Source organism: Rissa tridactyla, chromosome 1, assembly GCF_028500815.1.
Source record: "Rissa tridactyla isolate bRisTri1 chromosome 1, bRisTri1.patW.cur.20221130, whole genome shotgun sequence".
Classification (NCBI taxonomy): domain Eukaryota; kingdom Metazoa; phylum Chordata; class Aves; order Charadriiformes; family Laridae; genus Rissa; species Rissa tridactyla.
Window position 1 is genome coordinate 130134156 of NC_071466.1, and position 17571 is coordinate 130151726.

At 41.8% G+C, this 17571-nt stretch overlaps 2 protein-coding genes across 16 annotated transcripts in view; one reads left to right on the plus strand and one right to left on the minus strand.

Moving 5' to 3' along the window:
- Positions 1-765: 765 nt before the first annotated feature.
- The window catches only part of LOC128908047 (beta-1,4-galactosyltransferase 3-like), a 43688-nt gene continuing 26882 nt past the window's right edge, over positions 766-17571 (plus strand). For 4 of the 15 annotated variants that reach the window (XM_054197558.1, XM_054197550.1, XM_054197576.1 and 1 more), the window contains exons 1-7: positions 766-993; positions 1112-1558; positions 7233-7468; positions 8337-8527; positions 9093-9215; positions 12050-12154; positions 13132-13251. In XM_054197558.1, the coding sequence (XP_054053533.1) occupies positions 1297-1558; positions 7233-7468; positions 8337-8527; positions 9093-9215; positions 12050-12154; positions 13132-13251 (1037 nt within the window). In that variant the 5' untranslated portion in view covers positions 766-993; positions 1112-1296. Of the gene's footprint in view, positions 998-1111; positions 1559-1864; positions 2385-4975; positions 5016-7232; positions 7469-8322; positions 8528-9092; positions 9216-12049; positions 12155-13131; positions 13834-14009; positions 14234-14267; positions 14290-17571 lie in introns of those variants that run through there. The other 11 variants (XM_054197614.1, XM_054197597.1, XM_054197619.1 and 8 more) reach the window with 11 other exon arrangements.
- Positions 14421-17571, minus strand: part of B4GALT4 (beta-1,4-galactosyltransferase 4) — a 30403-nt gene continuing 27252 nt past the window's right edge. Inside the window, exons 6-7 of the mRNA XM_054197664.1 lie at positions 16042-16146; positions 14421-15598 (exon numbers count right to left, since the gene is read on the minus strand). Coding sequence (XP_054053639.1) covers positions 15457-15598; positions 16042-16146 — 247 coding nt within the window. The 3' untranslated portion in view covers positions 14421-15456. The remainder of the gene's footprint in view (positions 15599-16041; positions 16147-17571) is intronic.

Consider the following 17571-nt stretch of genomic DNA (forward strand, 5'->3'; position numbering starts at 1 on the left):
CTCGTGGAGGGAACGGCACAGGGAGAACGTAAATGGTAGGGACGCACAGCGGTGTGCAAGGAAAGCAATCTTTGCAGCAGCAGCACTGGGTTTCAGTAGAGCAAGACTTTGCCCAGGCAAAAAAATATGTTAAATACATTTTTCATTTTTAAAAGTAAATTTAATTTTAAAAGTAAATGTGAAATGATGACAATTTACATCCAGGCCTTAAGCAATCCACTTTAATTGAGTAATGGGTTGTTCTGCGCAGCAGAACGACTGAGGTGAACTTTCCTATAGATGCGTCCCCTACATCTTAGCTCAGCACTGAGGCAAGAGTACTCCCAGCTCCCCGTATAAACCCTACCACCCTTCTACCCCCAGCTTTTTGCCATGCCGCCCCATTTGGAGGGCACACAGCAGCCCAGGCTTCACCTGGTTTGGGGCCAGGCGTGCCGGCAGATGAGCCAGCACTCAGGGCCTGGTGGCCCAGCTGGTGGCCACCCCTTGGAGTGTGATGGGAGGCCACTAAAGAGAAGGGTGCAAGAGCCAAAATTTTTATGGGCGGTGAGGCCATGGCCGGCGGTGCCTCGCTGCGGAGGCTGCGCTGCCGCGGTCCCTTCAGGAGTAGCCCCAGAGCAGTTCATAACTCTGTCTTCTGCCACCCGCGGCGGCCGCTGAGGGCGCCGGAGGACTACATCCCCCAGCATGCCGTGCGGCAGGGCTGCCCGGCCGGGCTCCTCCCTGCCGCGCTTCGCATGCTGGGAGCTGTAGTCTCGCCAGAAGGTGGCGGGCGGCCGTTGCGTGACGGTTGGGCGGTAACGGCCGTGCCGTGAGGGCGCTCGCTCCCTCCCTCCCTCAGCCCGGGCCGGGGCGGAGCAGGGGAAGGCCGGGAGCCTCTGTGGGAGGGTTACAGGGGAGCTTGCTCCCTGCCCCGCCGGCCTCTCCTGGAGCCGCCCGGCCCCGCGGTTGCTTCCGCCTCAGGCAGGCTGTGCCGCGGGGGCCGGCGTGAGGGTGGGTGAGGGCCACCGCCGCTCCCCGGGCCGTGGTGCTGGCTGCCGGGCTCGGGTGCCGCAGCCCCCGCGGCTCTTCTGCCCCGGGTGTGTTTGAAACAGGTTTTTCTCTCCTTCAGGCCGGCTGGTAGCGGGAAAGGGCGGTGTGGCTCCGAGCGTCCCGGCGAAGCCGTGCTAGAAGAGCAGGCTGCCGCCTCGGAAAGTTGAAGAAGAGGAGGAGGAGGAGGTTTTCCCTGCCCAGCGATCTAGCCTTGAAGGTAGCACGGCAGCTCGCGGAAGGCGGTTAAAACTCCTCACCCGTCTCATGCCAGAGCATGGGCTAAAAGCTATGTCCCTCTCTCGTGTGGAAAATCCTTGTTTCCTGCTGTTTCTGTTTGTCTTCCAAGCAATATTTATCCTGATACTCTACCGAGGTGGACCTTCAAATGTGTTCCGTGGGTTTTTAGACTCACGTCCCATTCTGGATTACTCAAAAACTCATGATGTGTATACAAACCTCAGCTTGTTTACCCAAGCTCCTAATGAAGAGGCTATGCCATACTGCTCAGTGCAGTCACCAATATTTGGTAGGTATAAGCCAGTAGTATTTGAAATAACTGCTTTGGTATGTGGTAACGCAGGATGCTTTGTAAATGTAAGTTGTATATTTTTCAAACTTTTCCACTTTGAAAGTGTTACAGTGATGTAATACTTGAACTGACAAAACTTTCTTGTGTCAATTAACTCACTTGTATTGGTTATGCAAGGAAAAGTATTTTTCTGATCTAAAAACTTCTGATATTAAGGATTTGGCTACATAGAGATTGTAGAACAAGAGTAAAAATGGTGCATGGTGTTAATATCAAGTAACTTTTTTTCTTTTTTCTTGGCAGTCCTATATAAAATGTGCCAACGATTGTATTTTGTTACCTGCACAATTTTGACCTTCTGTGTTTCCAACTTAATTGTTTTATTTGAAAAAGCACAGCAGAAACATGCCTGCACCCTACTTGTCTCCACTACTGATGAGAATCCGCTGTCCTGAAAAGTCAAATGAGAAAGCTTTGATCAAAAAAAAAAAGAAAAAAAAACAAAACCAAACAAAACCAGATGCAATTCTGTGCAGCTTGCCTGCAGACCATCAGATAAGCAAGAGTAGTGACGTATATGGAGGAGACAGACAGAGTAAAATTATAATAAAGAAATCAATGCTCTTAGAGCTGTGAAATCTTAATAACACTTCTGCCCATCCCCGAGAGTGATGAGAACAGAGGGGCTGGGCCTGCATGTGGTACTTCAAAGCTAAAGTGAAAACAGAATGTTACAGACAGAAACCAAAAATCCGAGGCAAAACCACCTCTTCTGGGTGTTGTTCTCCCCACACCCCCTGAGAAATGCATGCTGCTCTGTAAGGTATTTGCCCTTTGTTTTGTATGTCACAGGCACGTACGAATAGATCTAGAAATACTTTATAAATGTCTTGGTTGGTTGGTATGTTCTCTTCTGGGACTGATCTCTCTTGTAAGCATTATATCAGAGAGAGTGGTGCCTTTTAGTATTAATTTCATAAACTCCATTAAATAGGATTTCAAATCAATTCTTGAGGACTCCAGTCTCCAGTTCAGAGCTGGTAATAAGTCACTGTGTCTACTCCAAAGCATGTTAAAGTAACTGGAAGAACGCCAAATGGCTTAAATGGTTTCTGCATCAGGGCATTTATGAAGTGCAGCACTTTTTCCACTTATAGTAGATCATTTCAGTAACTGTTTGAATGTAAGATCAGCTTGCAGCTCATCCACCTTTTTCTTACCTCCTGAATCTACAGCATCTTGTTTCTTCCAGGGCTGTGAATTAAAGTAAAATTGCTAAACATCTCTGCCTTGGAGGAACTAGGCTCTCACTGACTAATGCTGCTTTTTTAATGCCTAGTGGTGTCCATTGAACCTTTTGTGACTGACAGCTTGAAAAGCATTGTACTAGATATTCAGTGTCTTCATTAATATTGTGAATAAATTGCGTTCCCTTAGAGGTTGAACTTTCTACACAAATAATCAGTTGCTTGTTTCTTCCTCCTTTGCTTTTTTGGAAAAAGCAAAGTGTTTATATGCTAGAGTTGTGCATTTAAATTGAGAATCTGACTTTCTCACATTGCATGCAAGGTGTGTTGTTTGTTTTGGTTCATCTTTCCCTCTTACCAGGAGGAAGCTCGATGCTAGAAGACTCGGCAAACTCTTGTTTGTTTTTTTCTTTTTTTTAAAGAGGTACCTTATTTCACGCATGGTATATGCTGAAGAAGTTGGTTTGGCCGTTGAGGACTTTAATAGTTGAAAGTTCTGTCTGTAACTGCTTTTTTTAAATATGCTCATGCGATGGACGAATTTTTTTCCAAGCCCTTCTTATAGTAGTTTCTCCCTTTCAGTCCCATCTGTCATAACCTTTTCATGAGTGTGACCATCTGCTGTGGCAGTGAGCAGCTCCTGCTGCATTTCCTAATCAATGCTCTCCTACTAGAGTTTCTTCTCTTGGATTTAAAGAGAAGCAAAAAGATGGTAATGTTGAGATTTATTTTCAGCTGCAGTTGGGGAAGCCTTGTATTCTGTCATTAGAAACTGGTGCTTAAGTTAAGGCTATTGGTCTACCTTTTTTTTTTTTCCTGCATTCAAATGATGGTAGAATTATACAAATACGACTCTATTGATGTAGTGAGTGGTGGTGCACTTTCTTAGTGAGATATTCATCCATGCTGCTGTTCCTATGTGTTTAGCTTGTGTAAATTCTGCTTATTGTGGTTGAACTCAGTAATTATAGATGCTAACTCTAAATGTGCAGCAAGGAGTTTAGAAGTCATACAGTTTCTTTCTTAAGATGGGATAGATCTGGTCAAAATCAATAGATCCCCGTGATAGTCAAATGTGTGGCCTAGAAAGGAGCGTGTTGTCACTGGCACCAGCTAACAATACAGATGGGGAATTGCGAGTTTTAACTCTACACACTAAAGTTTCATGTTAATCGAACGCCCTCCATGTGATGGTACAGGCACAGAAAGAGCTTAGGAACCAGGCCACGGAGAAATTGCTTAGGCACTTCAGGGTGTTGATTCTGTATCTTGTCTGAATTGGGATCCTGTGCTTTTTAAGCATGCCTAAGATACGTTTGTCCTCTTTTCCCAAAGCTGTGCTTTATCAGTTTTTTAATTTTCCCTGTTTGGTCCAATCTGCAACTGCACTGTTCACCTCTGGGATTTAATTGGATTGCAGTGTATTAGCCTTTTGTTGGACAGGAAGGAGAGCCAGAATTTAGCTTGTAGCCAAGGAGAATAGGGCAGCCGAGGTTTTGGGGATGTAAGTCTCAAACTAACTTCTTTTTTCTGTCTTTCCTTGGCGTATACTCGATGGAGTTTCTAAGCTGAGTTGTTTGAGGTATGGAGCCAGGCAGTTTCTGAGAACACGATGTCTTGAAAAACCTGAAAAATGCAGGTTTGGGTATGGGAGGAGACGACGAGAGTAAAACTATTGCACATTATCTTACTCAAACCCTTATATTCAAATTTAGATTTGATTTTTTTGGAATTTAAGGATTATTGCTACAGAATCTTACTCTTCAATACAAAGAGCCCTGATTGTATTATAGAAAACAAAACCCTGCCTTTGTGGGAGAACAAAGCGATTAATTCCCTTTCTTATATTTTTTCTTTGGAGCAATGATCTGAAGTTGAAATCCAATCTGAATATAACACTTCTTTAACAAGCTCCAGTTGCTATCAAATCAGTGGTTAATGGTGCTTTAGTTAAAAGATCTGATAATCAGAGAGTTCATAAATCTAAAAAGCAGCATAAATTACAGGTTAAAACTAATGTTGCACTGAAATGTGGTGGTCTTTAAGGCAGAACAGGAAACCGTCTGCGTAGAAGTAGGTAGTAACATAATAAAATCTTAACAATGAATGTGACCTAGATTCATGGGCCCACAGCATGATTCTCTGATGAACTGCTCTTCTGTTTCAGGTACAAAGGTGTGGCGATGTACTCCAGTTTCCTACTGAGGGTAACACAGTCAAAATCAAATTCCCCCTGCATTTTAGATACTTGGGGAAGGACTGGGAAGTGATACTTAAGAGTGAGCTATTTCACGAACTTGCTGACAAGCAAAATTCAAGTTTTCCTTTTAAAAACAAACAAAACCCAACCAACAAAACCCATGAAGTGGGATTCACAGTGGCTAGACCTTTTTGACAGTGTGAGGAATGGGATCAGTGGCTGTTCAGACCAACCTTCAGGAAATGCCATTATGTGTGTTCCTTGAAAAGGAAAAGGAGACACTTGTCGAGTATAGGTTTGTCCATCAGAAATGTGAGGTATACCAACTTCCACGTACTAGCAAAATGTTACCCAGCTCTGAGTGAACAGCTTGAATCTTATGCCAAATTTAGTCCCTAAGCCTTGTTAGTGCTCAAAAAAAATAAAAACAAAACAACAAAAAAACCCAAAACAAAACAGAACAAAAAAACAAAACAAAAAAAAAAAAAAAAAACAAAAAAGAAAACCAAACACCCCCCCTCCCCCCCCAAAAAAAAAAACAGTGGAGGAATGTTGCCTCCTTCTAGTGTCAGTTAAACAGGATGTGGGTGAACTTTTTTTTTTTTTTGGTTAGAATCGTAGCAGAGACTTGAATGTAGGATGCGCTGGAAGAAGTACTTTATGGACTCACCTGCTTAAATACTTTATTAGATTTTAAATTAGATTTAAGAACTTAAGACACACCCATACCTTTCATTGTTCAAAAGCTACTAAACACCAGGCCTAAGTATTTGCTCTTTCTCTCTCAGGCTTCATTATCAGAAGTTTTTTGAGAGAATATTTTATTTCAGTGGGAGTCTGACTTACGAGATTCTGAAAACTTGCTTTAAGACTGCCATAGGATTAACTATGGAAGGAAAAGAAAATCTTATTTACAGCTTTTTGAAAAACAAAACAAAATCCTAACAACTTGTCTCGCAGGCTTCTGGTGCAAAAAAATATTTTGTCTTTGGATAGAATGGCCTGCAGAAAATTGTTGGTCCTACTTAACTGTCATTTGAAATGGTCACCTTTGAATTGATTTAGGTGAAGGTGTCTTCCTAGTTCATTTAAATAATGGATTTTAATCTTATTCAGCATGTGTATTTTATTTTCTTAGAAATTGACAGTGGTTGGAAACCACTAAGATACACTAATTTCTGTATAAATATGACTTCTGCTAGTTCTGGAAACTTTTCTCGCTACCCAGAAGGACAGGCATTTAAATAATTGTAGAATTTGTTTGCTCATATTGTTACAATATGAGACGTGTCAAAATGGTGATTGACATTTTATATTGATTCTTTCTTACTTACTTGTCAAGCTTTTTCCATCTGAAGAATGCAAGAATTCAGATAAAAACGCAAAATATTTTTTTAGTTAAGTAAAAGCTGTAAATATATCCAGTATGTTTTGCATTTAAAATCGAGGTGCTGAATAGAGGAAGTATCATATGTAGTTTCTTTTGCTACCCTGTGCCTGTTCGCAAAAATGTAACATCTCCCATCTTTCTTTTCAGTTCTGTTGTCTGCTTATCCCAGAATTTTGAAGTACTGCCTGCTTATCACTAATTAAATAATATAGCAAATACAGCCCTTGTGGCATGTGATTATAATATCAAATTGAACTCGAAACTTTTTGTAAGATAAAGCTAACATTTCCTAAAGCATTTGTATTCATCCAGGCTTTAAACTATTTCTGCCCCAACCTGCTGACTATCCTTTTGGAGATCTTTGTCCTTGAATCTCCTCTGAAAGAGGCTTAGAGACTTTTTCCATACGGGTAGCAAAAGCAGATATGTCTGCTTATCTTGATTCATTTTCAATGCTGTTCTTACAGTGAATACATTTATTCAAGGATCCCATCTAAGCAACAAAAGACAGAAGGTCTGCTTGTGTAGTAGGGAGACAAATACCAGGAAAAAGCAAGCTGTGCAGGAGCCCGATGACGTTTGCTGGCTGTGCCGGGACTCGGGATGCCTCTGACAGGTTGCCTGGCGGCCCGGTGCTGAGCCTGGCACCCCTTGGTGGGGAGATGACCAGCAGGCAGTAGTGGAAGTCATTGCGGGCACACCTGCGTGGCGTTGTTAACTGTTCTGTGGTAGGGCTGGTGTCTCAAGTAGTAAACATACATAGCTAACCTCATAGGCTTGAACGAAGGTTGAGAAACATCACTGACCTTTTCTTTTTTCTGTCTCTCCTTACAGTTGGTCCATTAACCATCACCTTCAAGTTGCTCCCTAGTGAAAGAATGATCATCAAAAAAAATCCTTTTGTTCAGTCTGGTGGCCTCTACAGGCCACCTCACTGCTTGGCCCGCTACAAATCAGCCATCCTTGTAGCATACAGGAACCAGGAGAAGTACCTTCACCATCTTCTTTACTATATTCATCCTTTCTTGCAGCGTCAGCAGCTCAGTTACAGTATCTACTTGATACAGCAGGTAAATCTAAACCAGATGTGCCTGGTGGTGTAGCTGAGCCTCACAGTTAAGAGTTAGGTTCTGAACAAGAAATGTGAATCTTCTGATGTGGAAGTACCATTTCATGCATGGGTCTAGAGCTGGTCAGTTATATGCTGTCCCATGTCCATGGCTGCTAATGATTGAAATATCATACCACTTGTCAAGATCATAATTCTACTATTCATCTGTTATGCTTTTTTTTTTCTTCTAGGGGGATAAAGTAGTCATTAAGTGGTAACTTGTCTTTTCAGCTGTTCAAGAAGGTGGTTTGTCTGTAGCTGAGCAAAACTGTTGAGACTAAATGCTAAAGTGAAGTTGGGTATTTTTTAGTCTGTATCAAATAAAAACATCTGGCTTGACCCTGCTGTGGGGCAACCTCTACACGTCAAACAGCCATTTTTAACTGACCTGTACCGGTGTTGCAAAAGATCAGTGCTGAGTGAGCAAGTTTTGGATTCGTTAATTAAAACTGATAGTTGATTGGGAGGCAGATGAAGTTTTTGTTTGACCAAGATCTGTTTTCTCGTTTCTATACTTATTAAGCAGTAGTTGGGGCAAAAGTGTTGATGTGCAGATGGACACCTGAGGATTGACTTACCGGTCTCTTAAAAGTCAGCCTTCTTCATGTGCCCACGGTATATAGCCCCTGACACGGCAAAGCTTACAACTGCTGAGAATATTGTGAAGGGAGCAGATGAAATTTTCAGAGTCTAGGGCATGAAATTTGCAGCCAGTATTGATTCGTTCTGGTGTCGTTTGATTGAATAAGGCTTTTTTACTAACATAAATTTGAATTGAGATATCCTTTTTGTTGTTTTGGTGAAGAAATGTAGGTTTTCTTTTCCAGGTGGGGAATGGTACCTTTAATCGAGCAAAGCTGCTTAATGTTGGTGTCCGGGAAGCCCTGAAGGATGAAGACTGGGACTGCCTTGTCCTGCACGATGTGGACCTGGTACCTGAGAATGATTATAATCTCTATGTTTGTGATGAATACTATCCCAAGCATATGGCTAGTGCCATGGATAAGTTTCAGTACACGTAAGTGCCTCCATGTACATGTATGTATCCTAATTGGTTCACTTTTTGCATAGAAAGTATGAACGGGGACAGTGAAAGATACAGCCTTTAAGAGGTTTTCTGTTTGTTAGTTTTGCAGTAGTGACTTCCCCAGAAAAGGGTTTTCTTGACCCAAGCATGCAATCTTGAACAGTTCTTTGCCTGCAGTTCCCTCTTCCACTGTTAGCTCAGCTTGGCAAATGTCTGGCAGATTTCTGTATGCCTTTCCTTCCAGAATAAAAGTATAGGGTGGGAATTACTGAATCATGTGGAAGATGTGTGATAGGATGCAGGTTATTTTGAACTAACCCAAAATGTGAATTTTAAAACCAGCTTTACTTTGGTCTGCTGAGGTGAGGGGAGGAGAAATGGTGCATAATAGGAATTACCCTGGTTTTGCTATTTTTGGTTTTGGCTTTGTCATGACAGTATCTGTAAGGTACGTGATTAATAAATACATGCGTGATTTGGATCACACTATTAATTTGTGGAGGACTGGTATTATCCTTCAATATTGATTCTTTGGTTTTTTTTCTTTATCTTTTAGTCTGCCATATAAGTCCTTTTTTGGAGGTGTATCTGCTCTGACTCCAGAACATTACATGAAGATGAATGGGTTTCCAAATACATACTGGGGCAGCGGTGGTGAAAATGATGACATCGCTACAAGGTATTAATGCACAGGACAGGCTTAAAATAGAACCAGGCTGGCTAGTGAAACGTAGCATTACCCTGCGAAAGGAACCAAGATGTTGTTCCTTAATATGCTTGCACTGTCGTTATAATGCAAAATGCTGTTGGCATTGGGAATGGTTAATATCAGAAAATACTCAGAATCTATGAATCTAATCATTGTGTGCTGGGAGGACAAAGCTCTCCTCAGACTCTGGAGGGTGGAATGTTACTTTACATCCTTGTGCCTTCAGTCGCTCTGGAGTGTGTCCAAGGGGTTATAACCATCAGTAGTTGACAAGTGACTCCATTGACATGACCTGCCCCAAGGGAAGGAATGAATCTGCAAGCTTGACGAATAAGAAAACCAAGAAGGTACTTCTTAATTCTCAGACGGTTGGGAATTTAAGTTATGTTGGGCATATAGGTTGCTCTGAGTATTATCTAATCACCAATACTTGGAATTAAGGAACACAAGGCGTTCTAACGTCTTCAATGCTGGGTGATGGAGAAGCCTATGTATTACTGTGAGTCAGTGACAGCAAGAGCTGATGTTTTTTCTTGTACTTTAGTTGCCATGGCAGCAGCATGCTATAGAAGTCAATACAATGAGTTTAGTTCCAGGTACTCTGCCTAATGCGAATTCTTCAAGTACAAAATCATGGCTGTGGCTTTTTTTATTCAGCTTTGTAGTTGCACTGTGCATCTTCATCATCCTGCACTGAGGCAAGCTCATGGAGTTTATAAAACTAAGCTGACAATCAAGGCCTTGTGTGGTTTTTTGGTCTTGCACAGTGTGACAAGTTACATGGTTTCAGTGGAATCTTCTGTTCAAGGACTGCAGGAGTTTTTACAAAGCAGTATTCTTCTGGGAATTGAAAGTCAGGTTTTCTAACATAGAATTCCTCCTTTTCCTTTCAGAGAAAGCTAACTGAAAGGGTGTATGATTGTTTAGAGTGCCAGCATTTACTAAAGGAATAGAATGCCAGGAAAATAGATCTTTAAATCAAATACTACAATGCTGGGTCTATTCAGCTGTTCTTAGTAGAGCTTAAGCATCTAATGTGGTTTTCAGTACCAGTGGTAGAGAGTCACGCCAGTTATGCATAAGAGTGCACTTCCTTACAGAAATCTCTTAAGACAAGTAGGTTATGTAGATCCCAAAACAGCTCTTTGTTGAAGGGAAGCAAATGATATGTTGTTTCTCTGAAAACTTATACTAATGATTAGCAATGTTCTGACCCATAGGAACATGGAGGCCATGGACAGTGCCTGTTAATGATTTAGTCGTATACTGAAGTGTCAAAGTGCAAAAGTTATGAATCAGCTGTCTGGTTTTGAATGGCCAGCTTGGTGCACCTACCGGGACTTGGATTTTAGGAGGTGCTCAAGCACTTCTTACCGTGTAGTAACAAAATAAATTAGTATTTGAAATTAGACATTGACATGTCAAAAAAACCAAACCGGTCCTGTGTAAAGGGGATACTACTTATTAAAACAGAGTTAGTGGAAAAAACATGCTGACGGCTACTTATAGTTGGCTGACTGCAGTAGTCTACTAGCAAACAGTCCTAGCAAACAGCAGGATCCACCTTTTGTTAGAAGAAAACGCTACTCTAATTGGACCCGCTTATGTGTTAACATTATCAACTACAGGGAAGTCTGTTGGGTTCTTCTTAACAGTAAATGAATGTATTAACTGCTCCAGATTATGGTTTTAGTTTAATCTTGCCATGCAAAAAGTGTAACAGCAAAGCTAGTTTGGTGTTCTTGCTTTTGCTTGTCTTTTTGATTGAATGTGCAATAAGCTTATGTTTAGAAAACAAGAAACCTCGTCTAAAACTCAGTCTGAAATAATAGTATGTCGTACTGTCAATGAAGTATTGTAATCAGTTGATGGCTCTAGACTAACAAATATTTTCAGTTCTGTAGCCTCTTTCAGCTTTATAACATTCCAGCTTAAGCACAGCTTGCTGCTGTACCAGATCTCAAGAGAAGGCAATCAAATGTTGCCAACATGCCGGTTAGATAACCTCAATTGAGCTAACATTCATTCTTACATTCACAGGAATTTTCTCTGCATAAGAGCTGCCCTGCAATAACAGATGTTTTCTAGCCCAGTTACAGGCATTTTTTATTGGTAAACTAATGTAGATGCCACCATCAGCAATGCATTGCTTGAAAGTCACCCAAAATGCTGTTTTTAGGAGCTCTGTTATGGAATTCTGAGCCTTTGGTTCACTTTTTTTCTTATCTAACTGGCCTGCAGCTGAGCAGCTCACACTTGTTTGTCTGGTGCCTGTGTTTATCACTAATCTTTTATGAAGCCAGTCCTCTAATCAGGCCATCTGAGTGAATGGCACTTCTCAAAGAACAGAGAGAGGCTTAATCTGTATCTGAAACTCAGGACTGGCTTCCTTTCAGAAACTGCAAGTTTGGGTGTTGTTTTTTTTTTTTTAAATTTAGGTGATGGACCTCTAGGCAGTAAAAGCTCTGCTCTTACACGGAAGTGAAAATAATGCTCAATCGTCAGATTAGTGGGAATGGCTCTTGAAGGCTCTGTATGCTGTTGTTCATTCCCTGCTTGCTATAATCCTCTTTGTACCCTGTCAAAGTGCACTGCAGCTGGGAGCTTTTCTAGCCCAAGCCTGGTTAGAACCTGATAGAGAAAATAACATGGCACTGTGGTGTTAAACTCACTCTTTCAGCTTCTGCATTTTGCTTTGATTGCACTAACACTGAAAAGTCATCTCTGACTTTGAACTTCCCTATAACTAAGCCTAGAAACATCATCTTTGTGTCTAAGCAAAGATTTTATTTGTTGTTTTAAAGGATTCAGTTAGCAGGAATGAAAATAGTCCGGACATCACCTCACCTTGGACGCTACAAAGTAATGGACTACAATGCAGAGACAGAGACACAAGAGCCTTGGAGAAGGTAATTGTTCTGGGGGGGCCGCAGGCTACTCTTTGGCTTGTGGCAGGTTGACTGTTACCATCATCTTCCTCAGAACAGGAAGTAACTACACCTAATGCCACTGCTTGTTTTTATGCTTTAATGTGGCTATTTAAAGAAGCCTCCCAGTCAGTTTTAACTGAATCATTTTGCTCCTGTCGCTGCATTTGAAGGGTTTCTCCTAGTTTCCTCCTTCTTTCCTATTGTTAAGGGCATGTACTAGCAAGGAAGCTAACACCTATCAGACTTTAAGCATCAAAATTATTCAGGAAATAAAACTTACAAAAAAATACTGCCTGTGTTGTAAATAGGGAGAGTTCAGTTCAAAGAGGCGCTTTGTTACAACTTCCCTGTAATAAAAACTTGCTCTTCAGTCTGTGTGGATTTACAGTGTGCCATTAAAATAGTGGAAAGAAGCATACTAGTCTGAAGACATGAGAAAGGTGCTATGGGAGACCTTAGCAAAGACCCAGTTTTATATAAAAGAGCTGGAGGAGGGTGTTGGGTCAAGTGTGGTGGAGGCTTCTCACAGTGCAGACTTCCCCATCATGTCAAAACTCAGGTTTCCATAACAACGCTGTCTTAAAACCTACCTACAGCAGCCTATGTACACCATTGCTGCAAGCTTTGTGTTGCACTCCAAGGTCTCTCTAAGCTGCTGCGAGTTTCCTGGTTCTTTGCAGACTGTAGTTGCCACCTCTCTGGTCTCCCTGGCTGATGAGGTTCCAGTCCAAATTGTCCTCCTTGTTTAGAATACTCAGTGTGAACTTATTCTAATCTGTTTAGTCTTACAAAATACCTTTAGTCTGTATTACGTGAAAAGAATTTTCTCAGGGCTTTTCTGCTAGCAGCTTCCACCTGCTAAGCCCTTGTCCCCTCTGGAAGTCTGTTTCTTCTGCAGCTTCAGCTGCAAACATCACCTTTGTTCTATCTAACTGCAGGTGTTCTTCCTTCTTCAGGTCTGCTTCCCGACATGACACCAGAAAAACATGGAAGGATGATGGAATGAATTCATTAGAGTTCAAGCTCCTTTCCAGGACAAAGCATCCTCTTTATACCAACATCACTGTGGACATTGGGTACGTTCCCCCATTTTCTTAAGAGAATACAAACAGAAGCAGAATTTGGGCTCAGCATGGCAGCATGCATATGGGCATTCAGCCTCTACCTCCTGTTGTGGCATGGAGTTTGCACCACCTGAGACTAATCCTTTTTGTCTTTCACGCATTTCACTTTTCTTTGCATAAGATTTTGAAGGAAAGGCTTCAGGAATGGGGTATGATAGCTACTAAAACAGGCTGCGGCTTACTGAAAAAAATTGCCAAAGCACTGTAAAACTAGTGACTGAGCCAGACCCAGTTCTCAGGCCTTGGGGATCAAGGTCTCCTCGACAGTAAGTTGACCCAAGTTTTCTGGAACCTTTGTTCCATGGCTGGATAGCTCTGTCCTGCCTCTTACTTTTAAGTGTTAATTGAGATGCAAGCTATTCTGTCAGACAGGCCTCTGATGTGCTGTATTTTGAAAAAGTGTTGAAGCCAGTTACAGTTCTGTAAATATTTTTTGCGAATTTGAGTAAAATAAATTTAGTTATGTGTTTGGGTTAAGATTTTCTAGAATATTTAATGAGTGTAATAAAGGCGAAAGTTGCCTTGAAACCAGAACTTAAGTCCTTGTTTTTTTCTGGCCTGATCCATCAGTGTTTGAATGTTTGTGTTGTAGCTGTAAGTAATTCAGGCTGAATGGGACCCAAGTCTGTCACCTAGTCTAACCTCCTGCTCAGTGTAGGGAAATTAATCTAGTATTTCAGCTGTTGCTCAGACATTAATTATCTTTCAAGGTTGATCTGTCTTCAACATAAAATACTTCTGAGAAATGAAATACTAGAGGAAAAACTAAGTCAAACATGTCAACAGTGGAGCCACGACCCTGGCAAGAATGCATTTGTACACACCTGACTGTGAGACTGATGCCATCTGCCCAAGACCTTCCCCTTTCTGTAATCTTTCTTTCTCTATAAAGTCAGTCAGTAGGCCTGCCTACCAGGTCCAATTATTTTGCAAGGATGACACAGGATATTTTTGCTTGTTACTTGTAGATACTAAAATTCCCTGTTCACTGAAAAGCTGCATCTATCCCACTAACACCTGAAAAATGTATTTAAAGCTTCAGCCTTCTCTGCAGTTGGAATGATGCGTCAACCAGCTAGAGAACCATTCTTCAATATTACAGTAAGCAGAAGTTGCATTTTGTCTTGTAATTCTTAGTATGTTTTCTAAAAAAAACTCAACAATATACTCATGTCCCTGGCTTCACATCTACCTGGAATGGGATGCATATCCAACAAGCAGGTCTAAGGACAGTTAGGTATAATGCAGTAAGGAAAGCAAAGTACTCTAATCAAGATTTTAGCAGAAATCCTGCAGTATACTAAAACTGTTTGTTAACCACAGACTTTCACCAATCTTCTAAAACAAGAATCACAAATAATAATGGCCTGGGTACGTATACAAATATGCACTCTGCTAACAGTGTGGCCAACAAGAATTAAGAACTGTGGGCAGCAATCTCTTTCCCTCTGACATAGTTGGCCACTGCATTTCCTTCCACATCGCTCCAGAATAACATACAACACGTGCAGCTTGCTACAGATCTGAGACTTTCATTCTGCCACAGGACACTTCAGAAGCCCCACTGCAGGGTGAGTTGAACTCATGAAGGACAAGAGAAGCCTTTTGAATTCAGTGGAGTGTATTTATTGAGAGATTTTTAATATCTCCTCACCTATTATGATTATTGCCCTTCCCTCACACATAAGCAGTTTTTCCTCAGGGTGGAAAAAAACTAGCTTTTCTCAGCAAATTGGTGGAGAATCCTTATGCTTTTAATGAGAAGAGACTGGCCTGTTCCTTTTGAAGTCATGGCAGTATCGGCAGTGTGAAGCTGCCTTCCCCCCTACAACAAATCAGAAGTTTAGGAATAGTTGCAAGAACAAAACATTTTTCAGGAGACTTAGTTTAAGTCCTTCCACTGGACCAGCCCAAACAAGGACACTTTTGCAAGTGTCCCAGCAGAAAGTGCATAGAAAAACGTGAGGACCTGTCCCTTGGGTAAGTTCCTATCTCCAGTCCTCAAAAGGAAATTCTCAACCAATCAGTTAGATGCTGTGAAGAAGAACTTTCTTCTGTGCTACTGAAGTACTCTTTCAAGCAGAATGCTGGGAGTCGTCAACAGCAACCACAAACACAATCTGTTGCCATTTGCCATAACCTGTCTGGTGCTCGCCCTTATGAGATCTTCGGCTGCATGCTGAAATCTACTGTGATGTTGATGTATAAAGGGTTATGTTCCACTGAGAGCAGTTTATATGAACAAGAGTTCAGCCCATCTTGTTTCCATGTTTTAGATACCTGACGTAGAAGCTTCATCCTGAGGACAAAGAGGATAAAACCTTCATTGACGTGCATAGGAAAGGAGTTTTGAGCTCTTTCCCACTAGTAAACTTAAAGGCAGAGCTACAGTCATTCTGTATCTATGGGAATGTAAAGTCCTGCTTTTACTGTCCTCAGCATGGACAGTCAGACATGGGGAAAAAAGTCCTTTCATTTAATCTCTGAAATCATATGCTCAAATTATATTCATGTAAGTATAACTTTGGAAGTTTCAAAGGAACATCACCCAGTTGATTCTAGGCAGATGTTATATACAGAACAGCTGCCAGCTGTGAACAGTGGTGTCACAGGCGTGTCCCCCAGAGCCTCTGGGTACCACAAAATGCCTGTTTGGCCTAGAGCAAAGAACATGGCCCCCAGGTGCTTGGCTCCTAGCAACATACCAAAACAATGCAAGGTGGAACACTATTGTTGACTCACCTCTCTTGATTCACCTCATTACCATGGTCTCGTTTGTGGAAGATCATTGTGTACCTGGCAACATTAGCAGATGGCCTCACCACTTTCATGTTCTGCATCTGAACCCTGGAAGAAACAATAGTGCCATGAGCAAGACGTCACCTATAAACAAGCTCTTAAGGAAAAAAAGCAACATTTGGAGATTTCATTTCTTGTAGTTGCAATTGAAGCAAGCACAGAAAATTGTAAGAAACTCATCATCTATCTTCATCTCTTCCACAACCCATTTCCCAGAGAAATGCGACTCAAGAGTTGTGTTTCTGGGAAACAGGTCTAGTAGGGTGACAGAAACAGGTAGTTACTACAGTAGAGATCATGTAGAGCACACATACACAACAGAGTACATTTAAATTAGCGTTGTCTGGTCTAGTTTGTACTGTTGTCTATTAAACCTAGGAGGGCTATAGCAAGAGTCCACACATTTTGCAACAAGTTCATCTCAACTCCTGCACTTGATAGTTCTCCACTTAAAAAAAAAAGCTTGTTTTCTTTTTTAATAGCTGGCAGACAGCTGCAAATTTTTTTCTTCGTTGACATGAAGAAAAATTTCTTTCTGAGAACAGTGCCAGAAACACTGAGCCCCACACATGGATTTCAGTGTTTGATATCAGGCGCTTGGTTGGAGCTTTGGGCCTTATGCATATCTGTGGAACACAATAATTTTGGTCTGTCAGCAGAAAGGGTTAACTTAATTACAACGTAATTAAGGAATAGCCCAGGTCTTTGCTAGTCACATCAGCAGCTGAAAGAGCAATAGGAAACCAAGGATTAAAGAAACTGAGCCACTAGAGCTTTCCAATTACTGTTTGTAGCAGTAAATTATGAAGCAGATGATCTGACAATCTCCTTGTGACGGACGCTTTAGGAAGGGGCCCAAAAGAGACCATCGCATTTAGCATAGAGGCAAAACAGTAGGACCTAGAGAACTCCGGTCGGTCCCCAATTCTTGAAGATACTGAAGGGGATGCTGCCATCTGCTGTCTCCACAGAGGAAGGCTACAAGGATCTCTGTACAACCACCCACCGAGACAGCAAGCTTCCTATTACCTACCCACTGCAAACTCTGTAATCAGCCCAGTCCAAGATCTACCCAAGAGGAAAAACATGAGCCAAGTCCAGTTGCAGTGTGCACTCTGGGTCATACGATTTGGTTTCCACACCAAGACCACAACAGCTGCAAAGTTATGAGGTGCCATGCACAAGCAAGCATCACTTCTAATTCTAGCTCCTTGCAAACATTGTGGAGACCCTCGGCAAATTCTGCTGAGCTGGTGCCCACAGGAACATTTGAAAGAACGCCACAGTCACCTTTGTTTGCTCATTAACTGTGACACTTCTCAGGAAGCTGGGGAATAAGATGGTATCAAGCCATCCCCCTACCACTATAAAAGCCAGCTCCCAATAGGTGAGAGAGAAGAAGCTGGTGTGTCCAACTAGCAACAGAAAGGGGGGAAAAAAAAAGTTGTGATTAAGGGACAGAAATCCATGTCA